This window comes from Trachurus trachurus, assembly GCF_905171665.1.
Source record: "Trachurus trachurus genome assembly, chromosome: 6".
Classification (NCBI taxonomy): domain Eukaryota; kingdom Metazoa; phylum Chordata; class Actinopteri; order Carangiformes; family Carangidae; genus Trachurus; species Trachurus trachurus.
Genome location: NC_139897.1, coordinates 28,964,980 through 28,984,186, shown reverse-complemented (window position 1 = coordinate 28,984,186; position 19,207 = coordinate 28,964,980). Strand labels below are relative to the sequence as shown.

At 39.6% G+C, this 19,207-nt stretch overlaps 2 protein-coding genes across 2 annotated transcripts; both read left to right on the top strand.

Moving 5' to 3' along the window:
* Positions 1 to 3,009: 3,009 nt before the first annotated feature.
* Positions 3,010 to 8,786, top strand: LOC310988002 (ferritin light chain). Its single transcript, XM_083974482.1, has 3 exons — positions 3,010 to 3,395; positions 4,503 to 4,649; positions 8,399 to 8,786. The coding sequence occupies exons 1-3, from the start codon at positions 3,225 to 3,227 to the stop codon at positions 8,687 to 8,689; spliced, it is 609 nt and encodes a 202-aa protein (XP_083830608.1). The 5' UTR covers positions 3,010 to 3,224; the 3' UTR covers positions 8,690 to 8,786.
* Positions 8,787 to 13,214: 4,428 nt separating this feature from the next.
* LOC310986959 (myoblast determination protein 1 homolog) lies at positions 13,215 to 17,458 on the top strand. The gene is made up of 3 exons (XM_083973090.1): positions 13,215 to 14,013; positions 14,890 to 14,970; positions 15,798 to 17,458. Exons 1-3 carry the CDS (start codon positions 13,393 to 13,395, stop codon positions 16,044 to 16,046), a joined length of 951 nt encoding a protein of 316 aa, XP_083829216.1. The 5' UTR covers positions 13,215 to 13,392; the 3' UTR covers positions 16,047 to 17,458.
* Positions 17,459 to 19,207: the final 1,749 nt, after the last annotated feature.

Here is a 19,207-nt window from a genome sequence, read left to right as displayed (position 1 = left end):
ACACACACACACACACACACACACACACACACACACACACACACACACACACACACACACACACACACACACAGACAGTGAGTGTAAGTGTGTGTGTGTGTGTGTGTGTGTGTGTGTGTGTGTGTGTGTGTGTGTGTGTGTGTGTGTGTTGCAGTGGGGGTTGTTGTATCTGAAGCTGTAGGAGAAGGAGAATCAGAACCTGGAGCTGAAACTCAGAGCAGAGAGAAGATGATCGACTGAAAACACTGAGCTTCATCCTCATCATCAAAATGATTGATTGATTGAAATGTTTATTTCGAATATGAAAAAGGAAATTAAAAAAAGAGACAAAATATTTAAACATGAGATTCGAAAAGGAGTGAGAAGAAGTAAAACGTATAAACTCCACCCCCTCTCCTTAAATAATGAATAACTACCTAAACCTGTCTTATGTTACATCATCATCAGTGTTTCTGTGATGTGTCCCATCGACCGATCAGATGTAGCTTTCAGATGTTCTCAATTTCTTTGCAATAAGGTGAAAGTATTGATCTCCACTAAACCCACTGCTGTCCTCCCTTCGTTCTCTCTCTTGTAACTTTTAGCCTCATAAGTAACTAATCTGAATCTTTGATGTTGTTTTAATTGTGTGTTTATCTTATCTCTATCTTGGTCTACATTCACATTCACAATCACATTTATTGAATAATTGATTCTGGTTCTGACTTTCAAATTACGTAATAAAATGTATTATTTATCCTCTGGGGGCGATTCAAAAACAACACACACAAATATACAAGAAGGACCAACTGATTCACTTAGACAAAATGACATTAACAAACACAACCAGTGCAAAGATATTTTAATATTATAATGAGAGAAAGAAACAATAACATGATTGATGTGCTTGTATCTGTGAAAATCTCTTCAATATTGATGCACAGACACAATCAAATGATACTTTCATCTACACCACAACATGTTTTTCATCTTCTTTTCTTCTTATTATAGAGTGACAGTGTTCATCACAGGAGGAAGTCGACTGTTTCCTGTTTAAATGAATTCTAGCTCAAAATAAAGTTTCTGTTTTACTCCTGCCTTTTATTTTTTAACTTTGATTTAGAAACATCTAATAAATCTTGGGACCTCTAATCTGCTGTATTGCTATTTTATGATGAATTTTAAATTGCAAAAAGATTAAACTTTATAATCGATATCTTTTCAAGTATCTTTTTTGTATAAGATATACATCTGTTTCTGTATGTTTGTGTTTTGCATTCAATGGCACTAAACACTTTATATAAATGACTGTAGTGTGTAAAGTTTGCTGTACCAAGCAATGATTGTCCTTGTTTTTCCTTTTTAATTGTTGGTTGCTCATCTTCTCTCTCTAAAATTCACTGCAGCATCGTCATGAGATGAGTCAGATTCAGTCAGAGTCTTTATTTTGAAGGTCGTGTAGAGGTAGAGGACAGTAATGGTCAAAAATAGGAAATACAATATAAGTAAATGGGTCTTGGATGATGGACCGTCTCCCATGTGGATCAGGTGACGACACAGATAGATGTGCAGCGGTGTCCGGGCCTCCTGCGGTGCGGCTTCACCTGGTGGAAGCTCCACCACTTCCTGCAATCTGTTACAGTGAGGTCTGGCCCATGCAGGTGAGGTGGTGGGGGGTCGGGGTCGGAGGTCACGGAGCCGGTCTTTCTTCCCTCCTGGACCCGGCTGACCCCCCGGGGAGCGACCAGCCCCTCCCGTCACTCATCATCACTGCCTCCGGGAGCCGAGCTGAAACAGGAGAGGAGGGAGAACCAGGAGGAGGTCCACGCTCAACCAGAGACACAGAGACAGAGACAGAGACAGTCAAACTGATGAGGAGGTTGTTCTGACCTGGCAGCATGTTGACCTCTCAGGGCCACCGTAGTGCAGTTCAACAGGGAACTTCTTTAGAAACTTCCTGATGGGAAAAAGTCCCAAACAGGTAACAGGAAGTTGAATGTTAAAAAACAAAAAGAAACAGGTTCTACAGGTTCAGGCAGGTCGGATCAGAACTAATGGACCTGGACAGGCAGAAATAAATAGCGATAAAGAGGTGAGAACAGGTGAAGGGAGAAGATTCAGACACAAACCAGATTAAAATATTCAGTAGCCTATTACAAACCAAAAACCAAACATTCTGTCTCCAGATGTTGCATAAACATGTGCAACATTATCTACTTGGTCCAGATGTTTTAGTGCAGCAGGAAACTGTAATATTTCAAATCGAAATACAGTACAAGGATTGAAAACAGGATCATCTGGAGAGGAAAAAACAGCCTCTATTTCCCAAGATGGCCGACATCACCTATAGGCTACACCTTGCTGTTAAATCCTGAGTTTTTGACCATTTTTGACGAGTCAAATTCACAATTCATGATGTGAATGCCAATGTTTATTTTCTATATATTCTATATGCTCTAATTGAGGAGGACTTTTAATTTGAAAAACGTAGATAAACATTGATTTTTTTTTTTTTTTTTTTTTTTCTTACAGTGCACTAAACTTGACGTGTTAAAAAGGGCGATTTGACTTCTAGATTTTTGTGGAAATTGTAGGTGAATTTATTGCATAGCCTAAATGAATAAATGCTGCACATTTCTGACAAGTTTTTTAAAATTTTTTGGATTTGGATTTTTTTTTCTGGCAGGTCTTGAAAGATTTCTGCAGAAATGTACACACATTCTCAAAATAAGAGATTTAAGATAAGAGATAAAAGACAATTTTTTGTAGTGCACCTTTTCTTCATGAGCTTTTTTTTAAACTTTAATGTGGCAAATAAAAATGTCCGTTCAACTTGTTCTACCAGGAAACAGGACGGTTAATCTGACAGATTAAACCAGACTCAGTCAGTCTCTCTGCAGCAGCCAGCCATGCTGATGCTCTCATCCAGTCTCATCATCCCCCTGCACTGAACTTTTGCTGTTTTCATGCTGCAGCTCTGAGCTCCGTCGCCCCGGATGAACTTGAGCAGCTGACCGGGAAACAGTCGATGCACGCGGTCTATATTTATCCTCCTGTGAAGGTTCAGATCAGATCAGCTGCTGCAGCACAAAACGCCTTTTCTTCATCACAGCTTGTTTGGCGAGGCTCTTGTTTACTAGTGATCGAACTTCCGCGTGGTGCTTTCTGTTGCGCGGTGTGTGTGCGTTGGGGAGTGTGAGTGTGTAGTGTGTGAGTGTTGAGGGATCAGCGGCGGTGGTAACATCATGGCTGAGCCCGCAGGAAAGAGGTTAAAGAGCAGCCTGCCTCTGTGTAAGACGCACCGGAGCTCCGCGGCCACCAGCCGGGCCAGACACAACCTGCCGGCCGCCGTGGAGGAGGCGCTGTGCGGGGTGAGCAGCCTGCTGCTGGACGGCGCGTACAGACTGCAGGCTCTGGTAGGACACAATGTAGCCTGTAGTTTACTGTGTGTGTGTGTGTGTGTGTGTGTGTGTGTGTGTGTGTGTGTGTGTGTGTGTGTGTGTGTGTGTGTGTGTGTGTGTGTGTGTGTGTGTGTGTGTGTGTGTGTGTGTGTGTGGGTGAGAGATCAGACTGAGGGGATTTAACAAGGACATCAACGACCACAGCAGGTGGAAAACACCAGTTATTGGGTTCAACACATTTTTTAGTGTTTTCATGTTGAAGACAAACTTGGATCAGACTCTAAAATCTATAATATGACTTTATAAAACATAAAGACTTAACTTGTTTTAACTATCAACCCATTTGATTTCCATTATGTTTATTATATATTCAATGTGAGTTGTAATGAATCCAACAAAGGAAGAATTAAATTGTAGCCTAAACATAAGAAACTAATGACCTCTGTGACCTTTTTCTTACCTTCTTACTGCCTTATTCCAATATTTTGACATCAAACATACAGAAACCAGATGAATTAGACTGATAAATAGATAAATCATTATTTCTGCACCAGCGATGTTAAAAGAAAGTGTTGAGGAAAACTTTAAACCAACATTCAGACCTTCATTCACACAAATGAGCTTCAGAAGTGATTGATTTAAGACGTTTTTAAAGTATAGTGTGAATTCAACAGTGATAGGTGTTATGTTAATGACGATATTGCATAGAATTCACACTCATGTCTAATAAAGAATAGATTGTATGTTCTTTTCTGAAATGACAAAACCATTTCAACAAAGGTGACAGATTAATTTGACTTGAACATCTGACACCTGTTCAGAATCACATCATGTTGATTATAAACGTTGTCACTTCTTTCAGTCATGTGTGTAATTGGATGTACCAGCCAGGTGAACTGACCTGTGCAGGGTGGATGTGTTCAGTCCTGAGAATTCAAAAGAAACAACAATCTTTAATGTGTTTGCACTGAGTTTTAAATAAGACACCGTGACCTTTGACCTGTTAACACCTCAACCCTGAATGTCTGTTTAAAATTCACGCAGCAGAACCTGAGATACTCGAATGATTGATCTTTGTATTTGATTCATAAATGCGCTTGTTGTCTCTTTCTCCTCCTTCAGGCCAGTGTGTTTGAGCGGGACGACGTCTCTTTGCCTCGCGTCGCTTCTTTCTTCCACCAGGAGGCGCAGAAGCAGCAGGAGGAGACGGAGGCCATGCTGGGCTACCTGGCCGAGAGGGGGGGCAACTACTGCGGCAGAGACATCCAGGTAAAAAAAAACATTAGATGGTTAGACCGGATCAGACAAAACGAGATGACGCTGGTTTATTTGTTTCTGGTGGAGCCAAACAAACGTGAAACATGTCAATAAGTCTGTCGTGTGTTTGTTAGACCATGGAAACCTAGCTTTATACAAACCTGCAACTAGATGTGCACAATATATCATTGAGTATTTATACTACCTTGAAAAGAAAACCAGCGGAAGGCGCATAGACCAATCAGCAGGCAGGGTTCAGTCACAGTCTCGGCCGCAACCATAATACAACATCGTCTCTGAGGCTCAGAGCAGGGAACCTGAGTGTTTACTTATTTAATGTCTCCACACTGGAGTTTAATTGGGAGTCTTGTTGAATGCTTAAAGGTCCAGTGTGTAATAATTAACAAGGTTTACTGGCAAAGTCTGAATATACTAGCCATGAATATATTTGTATAAGTGTATTATCGCTATAAAATAAAATACGTTGGGTTTTTGTAGCCTTATAATTATTCTTCTATATAGCAAGGGTCTTGCTTTAGAGAGCGTTGCCATCTTGCGCCGCCATGTTTGTATGGAAGCCCAATCGGAAAATCCAGCCAACCAGAGAGCACGTTGCGCGAGTTTCGCGTTCATAAATGAACCAACAGAGAAGAAGGCGGAAGGAAAGAAGGAGGAGGAAACAGCAGACATGTTAAAATGGTTTCGATCTTCACCTCATCACTCCATGCTCCTGAAATACTCCCAGTCGTGGTAAACACGTTTTTTTGTCCTCGGAGGCCACCGTCACTTTGCCGACGGGAGGGGTGAGTGCGAGCGAGTAAGTGAGCGCTGGAAACTTGAATCTGAACGCTGGATAACACGGTTTTACCCCCATATTACACACTGTACCTTTCAGTTCATAGAAAATAAACAAGAGCTGTTGTTCCAAAACACTGTATCCATCAGAAAAAAAACACATTTTTAAGGATATCGTCAGATTATCATTATCGGAAAATTTAAAGAAATATTCGCGATTTTTTTTGGCCCATATCCCCCACCCCTACCTGTGACTACCGTCTTTTACAATGATATTTGATTTATTTCAATGATAAATGTGTGTTTTAGTCAGTCAGGTTTATGGACCCCCTCGAAAATGAGATGGCACATCTCAAGGGGCTATCCTGTAAAATAAAGTCAAAAGTCAAATAAAGTTTATGTAGAGGCGTTAAAACTAAAATATTTCCTTCAGTAGTTGAGATATAAGTGGGACATAATTGTAGTGAAGTGTTGGAGTCAGTGGGGTTAGTTTGTGTCCACAGAGGTCGGCCAGAGGTCAGGGTCAAGAGCATCTGTTGCCCAGAGACACTTCACTTCAGCAGAAGGAAGAAGGGTTAATTGTTGGTGAGGGGGGGGAGTTGTTGGATGGATCCTCCTGGGTCCTTGGAGGGTGGAGGTGGGGGAGGGGAGTGGGGGAGTGGCTGGGGGAGTGGGGGGGCACTGAGATGATCCGGTGTGAAGATCTGATTTGTGGATCCATTTTGAAACAAAATTTACGATTTGAACTTTATCTGTGAGACAGAGGAGCCTCAGTGTGTAACAGCGTTCTCGTTTTACCGCGGCAGCGACGCTCACGTTCCTCCAGGACCCCAGGATTTATTTCTCCTCCTGCGCCATCCGTCACTTTGTCAGAGCAGGTGTCTCTCTCTCTCTCTCTCTCTCTCTCTCTCTCTCTCTCTCTCTCTCAAATTCAAATTCAAATTTGCTTTATTGACATGACAGTTAAAATAACTATGTTGCCAAAGCATTAGGAATCAATGACACAATACAACTCATGAAAACAAATATATACAACAATATACAAATAAATAAAAAGTATACATACAATTATTTACCTTATGCGTGTGTGAGCACTCTCTCTCTCTTATACATAGTCTAAATGACATGAAACTTAATATATGTGTGTGTGTGTGTGTGTGTGGTAAGATTGGGCATCATTAGACTGTTGCAAGTTGTTACATATAAAACATACACATATTGTTCTTAAATGATGACGTTAACAAATGATAATAAAAATCGACAACAATATTAAATGACATCAATAATGGTTTTGATCAGCATTCGTGTACTTTTCTCGTATCGTGGCAGAGTGTTATATATATTGTGCAGCTAATTTAGTAAATTGTGGATCTTCTCCCAGAAATACTTTTAACAGATCATCACCTGTTTTGGATTGGATGATGGATCTCTCTCTCTGTCTTGCTGGGTTTTCTTTTTCTTTCTTTCCAAACGGCTGAGGTCTCATTCTGGAGAGCACTTGAGTTAAGACACCAAGAGGCCAGAGGAGAAGGGAGGTTAAACCCCTGGAGACCTCCCACCTCCTCCTCCCCCCTGGGGCTCTGGCCATAAGCCCGTCAGGGTGTATAACCCCCTACCTCACCCCACCACCTCAGGTTCCGGAAAATTGGCAAGATTAATGCTGCGGCAGGGGGACAGTAAGGCTGATGGCGTTTCCAGATGGCCCACAACAACAACGGTGGCGGTTTGCGGTGGCGGTAGGTAGGGTGTCGCCGCAGCGTGGCCTCCGACCGCCGACCCCGACGTTTATGAGTCGTGCAAAATCGTTTCAGGACCGAGGCCCCGGGGCCCAGTCAGCAGCGTTTTGGGACACCTCGTTATCCTTATCCGTCCACTTCAGTGAAGTGTAGCTACTTCACCTTGATGGGACGTCCCAGCGTCGGCCATTATTGATCCGGTCCAATTTAGATAAGTTTATAAATGAAGGCAGTTTGTTGAAGATGAAAGTTTGTACCATTCACTACAAAAAGAATATTTGTCCTATTTCTAGTCAAAATGTCATTTCTAGTCAAAACAAATCTCATTAAAATAAGACTCATCACATTTAAAAACTTGCTTGTTTTTAGACACTTTTTACTTCTTTCAAGCATATTTTCACTTGAAATAAGTAGAAAAATCTGACAGTGGAGCAAGTTTTTCTTTCTTATTACAAGCACAAAAAACTTGCTTTCACTGGCAGATTTTTCTACTTATTTCAAGTGAAAGTTTGTTTGAAACAAATGAAAATTATTTCAAAACAAGTTAATTTTTAGGTGATGAATCACGTGAAAAGAGTTTAGTTTTGACTAGAAATTAGACATTTTGACAAGAAATAAGACAAATATTCTTAGAAAGATTTTGAGTTTTTGCAGTGTTGATTGACAGCGGTTGGGGCAGTCTTTATAAAATGCATCTTCTTAACTGTTTCTATTTTATTGGACTCAGTCTTTACATCGTTTGGAAACTCCAACTCCACAGTCTAAATTCTCATTGTAAAGCATTTTATCCCCATATCACTGCAACAGCTGTTGTTGTTTCCCCCACATGAGCTCCCACCACAGGCTTTATATTCTTTCTTCTTTTTTTAAAAAAATACCAAAATAACTGAAAAAGTGTATTTCTGCTGTGCTTCTGCCTCTGTAGTTTCTCTTCTACTCAGCTGAACTTGTTGGCTGTAAAATTTAAGGAGTTGGCTTTCAAAGGAGACCAGGGTTATGACTGCAATCAAAAGGGTTAAAGAACAGTAACCTTTTTATTTTTGGTGCATTATTTTTGGGCTTGTGAACAAAAATGGCGGGTGTCTGGTAACAGGTTAGCTAATTGTGGCTTCACAGTTCGTCAGTGTTCACAATAAACTGAACTCAGCAGCTCTGTGCAGATTTATTTCCCCTCTTCTAAAGTTCAAGTCAAAACAAACTGAGCACAAGTGAAATCTTTTGGTTTTCCAGAAGCCGGGCTGCGAGGCCGTGGCCGCCGTGTTGCCGGCTCTGGAGCTGCTGCTGCTCCAGCTGAAGGAGGAGGCCGCCGTCCTGGTCGAGCTGGGCCAACTGGCCCGAGAGCAGGGGGACCCGCACACCGCCAGCGTCATGAAGAGCCACTTCCTGGCGCCGCGGGTGGAGCGCATCAAGCTGCTGGGAGACCTGCTGACCAGCGGCCGGCGGGCGGGCTGCACCGGCGACCAGACGGGGAGGTTTGGGGAATATCTCCTGAATGAGCTGCAGGAGGAGCTCAGCAGATGATGGATCTGCTCCTCTGAACAGGAAGTCTTTACTGGTGTATTACTCTGCTTATGGTGTTTCTCTGCAGGAAGTAAAGTGTTAATTTTCTTCTATGAAAAAAAAACATTTGGGGAAATTTGCTTGCAGACATCTTCCCCAAAGTCAAGATCAGTTTTATCTCCACCTGTGTCCAGAACAGATGTGCAGGTCATGTTTAGCCTAGCTTAGCCTAGCTTAGCCTAGCTATCTTAGCTAGCTCAAAAGAGTTAATATATAATATAAAATGAAAACTAGCTTACATCAAAATTTGATTTACAAGCTACCACTTTGTAAAAACTTACCTGACCTGTTAGTAAAAGGGAAAGTAAATTAAACTTAGACAGATAAACATTCTTCAGGATGTGACGGCTGGCTTAGCTATCCACAAGTTTCCGAACGTCATCTGTGGTCAAACCCGGAAGCCGGTTTTGCCGGTTTGGTGGAATTGTACGTTTACGTTTCCATGGTTTTCAGTCGTTGTCATAGTTGCGGTAAACGCATGGATCTATTAACGCTGGCTTTTAACACGGATGTCAATTTGTGTGATATCCACTGTTTTTCAGATTTTCATTGAAAAAAAAAAAAAACCAAAACAACAAAAACCAAAACAGGCTTACGTTTTTGACGTTCGGAAAAAGGTGGATAGCTTACAGCTGCAAAACAGATAAAAAAAAACTGTTAGCTGTTAGAAACTGTTAGCCTAGCTTGTGTAATAAATTTCTCCATTAGATCGTTAGTTAGTTAGTTTCACTTTCAAAACACAGCCATAACTCTTAATGTCACTCCTGCATGTTTTAGCCTATCCTGTGTGTTTGTTCTCGTTATTAGCCGAGGCAATGCTACACGAGTCACTGTGAAAGTTGATGGAGCCAAAGAGCCTGTAGCTATTAACCTAGCTTAGCACGAAGATGAAATGAGGCCCGGGGGGGTTAGCCAAAGTGTTAGATTAGCTTAAGAGGAGGCGAATGCACCTTAGAGGGATAGTTCAATATTTTGGCAAAGTCACCTATTGCGAATGTTTTGAGATAGGCTACACGGGGCAGAGGATGGAGATGAGGTGAATGGTAGCCTACTGATTGCTTGTCCCTTATCAAACTCATCAAATACACAATTCAACAACTCCAAAACACTCTGGTGGACAAGTTGTGACCTGCACATTCACCACACTATGAAATAATCATGTCACATTACGAAACAGAGTTTGTTTTTGAGGCAAACGCAGCCAGAGCTACATTCCAGACACGGCTGCTGGGCGGGGTGATTTTAAAAGCGCAAGTAGTTCCCGAGTATTAGCTTCATGTGTCGTAACATAGGCCTATTATTTCATAGCGTGGCGAATGTCAGGTCACAACTTGTCCACATGAGCATTTCAGAGTTGTTGGATTGTGTATTTGATGAGTTTGATGAGGGACAAGGGACCTGTACCGTTCACCTCCATTGTGTTCACTGAGCAGCTCACGTCTCTGCCCCGCTGATCTCAAAACAACATGCACCGATAATTAAAGGTAGCCTAATGAACCTACTGCTATAACTATAGGGATTATAGGAGAATTTGCAAAAATGTTGAACTATCCCTTTAAGAAGAAGCGAATGCACCTTAAAACACAGCCAAACTGCTACTGTCTGTCACTCCTTTATGTTTTTCATAATATGTGTTTGCTCTCTTTGTTATTAGCATATAGAGGCTGCAAATTAGAAGTTATCACTCAACGTATTAGCTTAGCTAAGCAAAAGCAGCAAAGGTGAACGGCTAGCCTAGCATCAAAAGAGAAAATGTGTCCTATACTTGACGAGTTTGATTTATATTTTACACTATTGAAAGTTTGTCACATTAACTATTCTCATTTATAATATTAGCTATGTGAAATCTGTTCACTAACGTGAAATTGTGACTTCTTTGTGTGTTTTTCTCTCATCATAACTTCCCAACTGCTCCATTAAAAGCAAAAAATTCACCTTTAAATAACTCCAAAGCTCTGATTTACATGTCGTATCTTGCTAAATAACAAGCTGGTTAGTCCATGTGGTTTTCAGCTATTTAGCACAAATCTGGCAACCCAACAGGAAAGTGTAGCAAACAAACAAAACCAAAACTTTTTTTTTCCAAATGTCTTTTTGTATTGAAATATTGTATTTTTCCAATTTTCCTTTGAAGAGTTTAAACATATTTTTCTACCAAACGTTTTAACCCTGACAAACAGAGGACCAGCAACCTGCACTGGTGTTTTAGTAGGCTAGCTGTCGATACCAAAGACCTGTTGAGGTTCAGCCCTGTACAGAGGTTGCTTTTTTTTTATCAGACTAAATTATTTATTTTGAAAATAATGTGACTGTTTCCTAAATGAAGCCAGTTTTAAAGGGCACTTTATATTTGTAGCTAGGCTACATGTTTTCCTACAAAGCCTACCTTGCTACTCCACGTCTTCTGTTTGTGAACTTGTGCAGCCTCTTCCTACAAATACAAATATTCTTAAGCATGTAAATGACACAGCCTTGTTTTGGGACTTGATTGTTGTATGAAAGTGTTTATTTGTTTGGGCTTGTGCACTATACAATAAAGTTGGAAAAACAAACAATCTGTATTTTCTCTCTCTTGAATTCAAACAGCTTTATTGACAAAAACAAAGCCATGTTGCCAAAGCAGTTACAGAGTTATTGAAACGGACTTAATCTGTCAAGACTTGATGTAATGACTTTTGTGGGCTATATTACTAATGTACAATTGTGTCTTAATGAGGAGTCCAGATTGTGAGTCTTGTGTTAAAAAAATATTATAAAATAAGTAAAAATTTGAATTTTTTTTGGTATAACTTCAAGATAATTTATATGAAGCCACAGAAGATGAAGTTTTATTGAATGTTTCTCAACTAAGAATAAAAGTAAAGTGTGTTTAGCTCCAGTATTTTGATAAAACACATGTAGGCCTATTTAGTTGTTCGTCCTGTCAGTCACGTCAGACTGATAGTGATAATCCCTTGGGTACAGGGTTTGAATATTTCCTGAGACACTTGAAGCACCCACACAGTGGAGCTTCTAACCATCTGTCACTCAGGACTGGCAGAGGATGATGTGTGGTTAGTCCACGGCCTGCGAGACAGCGCTCAGGGCACAGACACACACAAGGCAGACAGGCGGGTGGGCAAGCAGTTTGTTTTCAGGCTCTGCTCTGCAGCGCCCTCCAGCTGCTGCTCTATGCCACTGCAGCTGCACAACAACAACAACACATTTGGGAGTTTTGCTGCAGGTTTCAGTGAAAATCACTCAATTAAAATATTTGTGGATGTTTGTGTGATGATGATGATGACAGCTGAGAGAGGAGGAGGAAGAGGAAGAGGAGGAGGAGGAGGTGAGTCTCTCCTCCTGAGAAACACTCACATCTATAAATAAACTCAATGACATTTAACTTGATTACTGCGTTCACACTTTCATGCAGTATTAACACTCTTTAAAAATGGTGTTTGGCTCCGTAAAGATGTGAAATGTGAGCAGACCTTCTGCTAAGTTTGGATGTGACACTGAGTCATGCAGCTCTGCATCATCAACAATAAGAAAAACAGCTCGTCTGCATCAACTTGGACAGAAAACCTCCTCCCAAATATGATCAATTGCTCTTCATCATGCTATGAGAAATGTTGTTTTCCATAACATTAATGTGCAATATTTGCATTTTATAGAAGTTGTTTGTATTTTAAATGAAATCCCTTTAACATGTATTATTCTTAGTTTTATGCAACATTGTGCAAAACTTTAAAAACCTATAATTTGGAATTGATTGGCAATATATAAACATTTAATTAGCAGGCTATAAAACATGTTCATCATATAACACATCTCATCTACAATAATATTTTAGTGAAACAGCACCTACATGTTGCATATACAATGTGTATGCACTTTTATTACACATATGAATGTTTTATGCACATTAACACTTAAAATGTGTTATGATGTGTGTGAAAACGAATGTTTATATGCTTCTAAATACTAAATAAACTAGTTTTAGTCTGTTTTCATTAATATACCTCCAATTACTTTATAATTTTCTCTTATTTTCATTCTTTCTGCAGTTTTATACCAACATATCTAACTATTTTTATAGGTTCAGGTCTATAGTTTGAACAAACTGCATTAAAAACATTAAAAAAGAAAGAAAATGTCAGAAAAAGATTGAATTATTAAGAGTTTTATCATTTTCTTCATCATATTTCAGCCAGAAAAGAAAAGAAACCCCCATGTGTTGTGGTTGAGTGATGACTAAGTGTGTGTTTCCAGTGTTAATGTACCATGTGTGTGTGTCACTGTGTGTGTGTGTGCTGCAGTATATTACCTCGCTCTTACTGCCCTCTCAGGGGTAATTGTACACTAATTACCGTGAAGTTGTAAACCCCTCCCGCTGCTCTGTGATTGGTCAGGCCTCCCGGGCCCTCGGCGCCCTGGCCCCGCCCCCCCCGCGCTGTCCCAGGTATAAGAGCGTCCAGGTCGACAGCTGAGGGACAGAACAGTTTGTGACAGGACTCTACATTCCCCCAGAAAACACTCAGTGTCTCCTCCACCTCTTCCTCCTCTTCATCTCTACCCTCCATCTTCTCCCTCTGTGTTTTTTGGCTCACGGCTCCTCTGGATTTTCCTTCCTCTTCCTCTTCTTCCTCCTCCTCCTCTTCTTGTACTTCATTTGGGACTGAACCATGGAGTTGTCGGATATCTCTTTCCCCATCCCCGCGGCTGATGATTTCTATGATGACCCGTGCTTCAACACCAGCGACATGCACTTCTTCGAGGACCTGGACCCGCGGCTGGTCCATGTGGGCCTGCTGAAGCCGGAGGACTCCTCCTCCTCCACTTCATCCTCCCCTTCCTCCTCCTCCTCCTCCTCCCCGTCCTCCCTGCTGCACCACCACCACCACCACCACCACCACAACCACCACCACGCCGAGGCGGAGGACGACGAGCACGTCCGCGCCCCCAGCGGGCACCACCAGGCGGGCCGCTGCCTGCTCTGGGCCTGCAAGGCCTGCAAGAGGAAGACCACCAACGCGGACCGGCGCAAGGCGGCCACGATGCGGGAGCGCCGGCGGCTCGGCAAGGTCAACGACGCCTTCGAGACGCTGAAGCGCTGCACCACGGCCAACCCCAACCAGCGGCTGCCCAAGGTGGAGATCCTGCGCAACGCCATCAGCTACATCGAGTCTCTGCAGTCGCTGCTGCGGGGCGGCGGCGGCCAGGACGACGGCTTCTACCCGGTGCTGGAGCACTACAGCGGGGACTCGGACGCCTCCAGCCCGCGCTCCAACTGCTCCGACGGCATGGTGAGTTCAGGGACCGACAGGTGTCAGAGGATGGTGGGGGGAGGTGGAGAGGTTTCTCCATGTGGTTGTTTCAGCTAGGTTTTAACTTTTGGTTTGTTTGATTTAATGCTCATTCGATCATTGGCCTGTTAGAGTTTCCCTCCTTTTCTCCAGTTATTTTTGATTTAAAAAAAACTAGAAACTTCATTATTTTTCGTTCAAACTTGAGTTTTTCGTTTTTTTTCCCGCTGTAAATTTTGTGTAGGCTAATTGAAGTGTTTTATACTAGTTAAAATCATCAGTAACAGCAGCTTCACTCCAAAGGGCTCGATGCCACTACATCTTTTTCTTCTACTCAGTAATAAACTTATTATAGGCTTTTTTTCGTCTTCTATTGAATCACATTAGTTTTGTTGCTGCATCTTAATTTAAAGAGAACATTAAAATGTGTTTTATTATACAAAGATGTTCCAGTTAATACAGTAGAAACGAAAAAAAGTCTGTTTTAGTCACTCCATTAAAAACAAAAATCTGTCTCTATCAATTAAACGGTGATAAACTACTAAACGAATGTTAAGACAAATGTGTAGTTAATTTATCTGTAGTTTATAATTATGTAAAAAGATGAATGCCTAAACAGAAACGTTTTATTTTGAAAAATAAGTGAATGGCCTTATTTATATTATAAGGTGAAGTCAATGATGTATGTTGGCTGTTTTATTTGAAAGATACATTTTACTTTTAATACATTTATTTCAGCACTTGATCTTTTTGCTACATTTTAGTTTCATAAAATAATTTGATAATGATCAATAATAACTGATATCTGTGTTTCTGTGGTGAATGAAAATCTCACATGTTGTAAAATCTAATTCCTACTTTCTGTTTCCTCCTCAGACGGATTTCAACGGGCCGAGCTGTCAGTCCAACAGAAGAGGAAGTTACGACAGCTCTTATTTCTCTCAGACACCAAACGGTAAGAAAAGCTGCAGTAAATGACACATCAGACCACTTTAATTCATTCATCAGCTGTGACAGTGAAACAGAGAAAAACAAACAGGACGAGCTGTAAAAACATCAACAGGTTATAAATGAGCCCAATAAACCAATAAAACTTAAGAAGTGTTAAAGGATGTAGTGGACGTACATTAATATTATTATTGCTTAAGCCTTTTACTGGCCTTTAAGAGAGAAAGATAAACTGTATAGTTAATAATAATGACACCATATGTTATTGTGGAGTAATAAGAATAGTCATATTTGTTTTATTCAGTCAGCACACACAACACAGAAACATACACAATTTTCTTTTTACAATATTTATGAATATAAACATTCTAGATCGCATAAAAGTTAATTAATGACAATGACTGGAAGCAAGTATGATGCTTGTATTTGCTACATAAAATCCTACATTTATCTTAATAAATAAATAAATAAATAAAAACGTTTCAATTTATAACTCTCTTTATAATAATAGCCGTGATACAAAATGCTAAAACATACATTGGTATATTCAATTTTTTTGTTTTGTTTTTTATACAAACGTCCACCATTTTATTACATAAAGTTTAATGTTCTTTACCTTTTTTGCATTTTTAAAATAAATGAAAACAAACAAAAAACTTGAATTAAAAATTAATCAGAAAAAAACAAGTTTGGTATTTTCAGCCACAATAAAATTAAAAATAAAACGTTAACACTCAGAAAGTATAAAAATGGTTAAAACATAGAATGACATCATAAAACTGAAACTGATAGGCTATAATGAAGTTTCTAACAGCGACCGGTGTTTTCCATCCTCAGGTCTGAAGAGCGACCGCAGCTCCGTGGTCTCCAGTCTGGACTGCCTCTCCAGCATCGTGGAGCGAATCTCCACCGACGCCACCGCCGCCACCACCACCACCACCAGCAGTCTGCTGCCGGCCGCCGACGGCCCCCCTACTCCCCCCTCAGACCCGGCCGCACAGCCGGCAGCGGCCCCCGGACCCGCCCAGCAGACCCCCTCCCCGACCGCCAGCCAGGACCCCAACCTCATCTACCAAGTCCTATAGACTCACACACACACACACACACACACTTGGGACAATCACATATACCGTACACACACAAACACAACTTATTTAGGATGAACTGAGTCTTTACAACCCGTTTGTTGTTTTTAAAGCATCAACATCCTTCCACACCGGCTTCTATTCCCTCGGTATGGAAGCTCATTACTGCCAGAAAACAAAAAAAACAAAAAAATTTAAAGATATGAGTTTAAAAGACAAAACCAGCCTTAATAGTAGTGACTTATCGAGCTTTACGCCACATTTCAATCATCATCAACAACAAATAGAGATTGATATTTTATAATGACATTTTATAGATTTTATAGTTAATGTGCTGGTGAGGATCATGAAATGTGGTTGAGAGCTCGGAGAAAAACAAAAACAAAAACCTTATTCCTTTTAATCTTACTTCAGTCTTAATTCAATGTGCTCCATGTATAAAGAGAGAAATCCACAGTTATTCATATAGTGTAAGGTATATAAGTGGAATTTTCAAAATAAGATGAAATCAAAACAGGTTTTTTCAATAGATTGCTTACCGTACTTTTCCTGGCAGGAATGATCTTCCATAGCTCAAACTCCCTTTTCCTGTCGTTAATACCTAAACGGATCGAACCACTCGAATGCTGGAAAATGTAGTTTTTGTTTTTTCTTTCTTTCTTTCTTTCTTTCTTTCTTTCTTTCTTTCTTTCTTTCTTTCTTCTTGTATAACAGGTTTACTGACGAGTAGAAATCACTTCAGTTCTGTACGTTTATTTAGTTTTTAAGTTATATATATATATATATATATAAAACTAGTTTCAGGCTTCAGCCGAGTCGTTCAGAAGGATTTTCTTTTTTTTTCTTCCTTTCTGTGTTTTATTCTGAAGGACGGAGGCCAAAAAGAAACCATCCACTTACATTCCTCCACACTCGTCCATCTGAAGTCCTAAAGCCCCCAGCTGTTCAACTCCCTCAGGGGGAGGAAACAAAAACTACAATAATGCTGAAAAGAAAAAAAAAAAGAAAAAAGATACAACACTGTAGATTTCTGTATAAAACTTTATGAACACACAACTACAGACACATAAATTCCTCAGATTACATCTCTGAGAGTTTTACAGCAGCATTGTAGTGTTTTTATTTTATTTTATTTTATTTTATTTTGAAGTAGGTTCCGACCTCCTTCCTGTCCAAGTCAAATTTAAAAAAACAAACAAAGCTTATTTCATTTGTTGTTTTCATTCACTGCAGCGGAGGACCATTTTTCTGTTTCTGTACATATGATGTAAATAAGAGCTGATTTGTTCCAACTGAAAAGTATTAATTATGTATTTAATGTTTCTGTCTGTATGTGCTTTTGTTTGTTGTGGAAAAAAATGTTAAACTTTATATTTATACATCTGAAAACTGAGTGACAGTCTAATGACAAATAAATGAAACTGCTTATTTATACAAAAAACAGATCTTTGAATTTCTTTATTTTCAGTGTGGAAATATTTCATTTATGTGCCAATATACAACACACATTACACACACACACACACACACACACACATACACAGTAATTTTACCATTTATTATAAGAAATTATTTATATTTGGAAGGATTTATAGCCCTAATATAGCCCTAACCCTATTTTATATGCTTTATAAAACAACTAACTGTGCATGTGATCTTTTCTAAACTTTAAATGATCATTTGTGGCTTTTTTAATGACTGATTTTAATACAAATTTTCATGTTAGTCTTTGCAGAACAATATTTGGTGTTTATTGTGACTGTTTAGTATTAGATTATTATTATAGCTCCATAAATTAAGTCCATTAAAAGTTTAAAATCTGTCACTTACATTTTAATTCATACTGTAAGTGATGACATGTACAAAAATGAAATTTAAAAAATATATATATTTAGTTTTATTCAGCTCAAAACACTGTTGCAGAACATTTGACCTTTCACCTCTTCGCTGACACTTGAACTCAAAGATCAACAGTGCCATCGTGTGGTCGTTCAGAGGAGCTGCAGGTTTATGAGACACATCACGCAGCTTTTACAGAGGAAATATAAACACACTATCTTTTTTTTTCTTTATTACTGATATTTGAGGTCCGACTGAAGGAATATCAGGCCAATTAATTCAAAAAGCATTAGTCTCTTTATTTCATAGATCAATATTTTCCAACTTCCCAGCCGTGTGTGTGTTTGTGTTTCTTACTTACTCTTACAGCCCACTCCTTTTCGGACATCTGCAAAGTGCAGCTACTGTATTTGCTTCCCTTGTTTTCTTTCCTTGTTCCAAATAAAGAAATGCATTCATTCATTCATTCATCAATATTTTAAGACGCCTGTTGAAAAAGTTTTCCATTGATCGCAAATTGGTTTTCTGTTGACCTCACTGTTCTGTGTTGGTGTATTTATGAATGAGAGGACATATATTTGTACATTGATGTAGCCTACATGTTCTGATATACACTTACATTTTCAATGAAAATATGAAAATATTGTTTAAAAAAACGCTTTAAAACTGTTGTTGTTTTCCTATGATCTGTGAACCAGTTTTGTTGGACACTGGTAATAGGTTTGCTATTGGGGAAGGAGGCCCAACAGGATCCACTGAGGCTGTTATGAAGAATCGAGGTGGAACAAGCAACATAAATGAGATGTTGTGTGAGAAATGTGTTGTATTGCATCAAGGCAAAAGGCCCCAAAACTTCAAACCTGTGGCCCCAACCCTCAACAACCACCTGTTTCCTGTCGGGTCGATCAGGAGCCGAATCTTCCAAGTGAAGATCGTATGACTCGAGCCTTTACAAACCTTTTTAATAATGAAGACGCCTCTAATTCTTTAAACAGCCCATAATGAGACAGCTTCTTGTTTCCTTAAATATACTTTTGAATATTATGGGTCTTATTTATTATTATGTATTTATGAAATTATTTCACAACTAAAAATATGGTATAATAATAAAGTAAACTTTCCCTTCAAATTAAATAAAGCAGGTTGAGACATGTCACACAAACTGAAAACCAAATCTGGTGCAAACAGTATGAAGCAATGTTTTTTTTTTCTATGAATGAAATTAATATAAAATACTTTCTGTAAGAATATAAATCCAATAAATACGTATAATATAATAATCAAAAACCACTAAGGCTAACAGGTGTTGGTACATGTTCGTA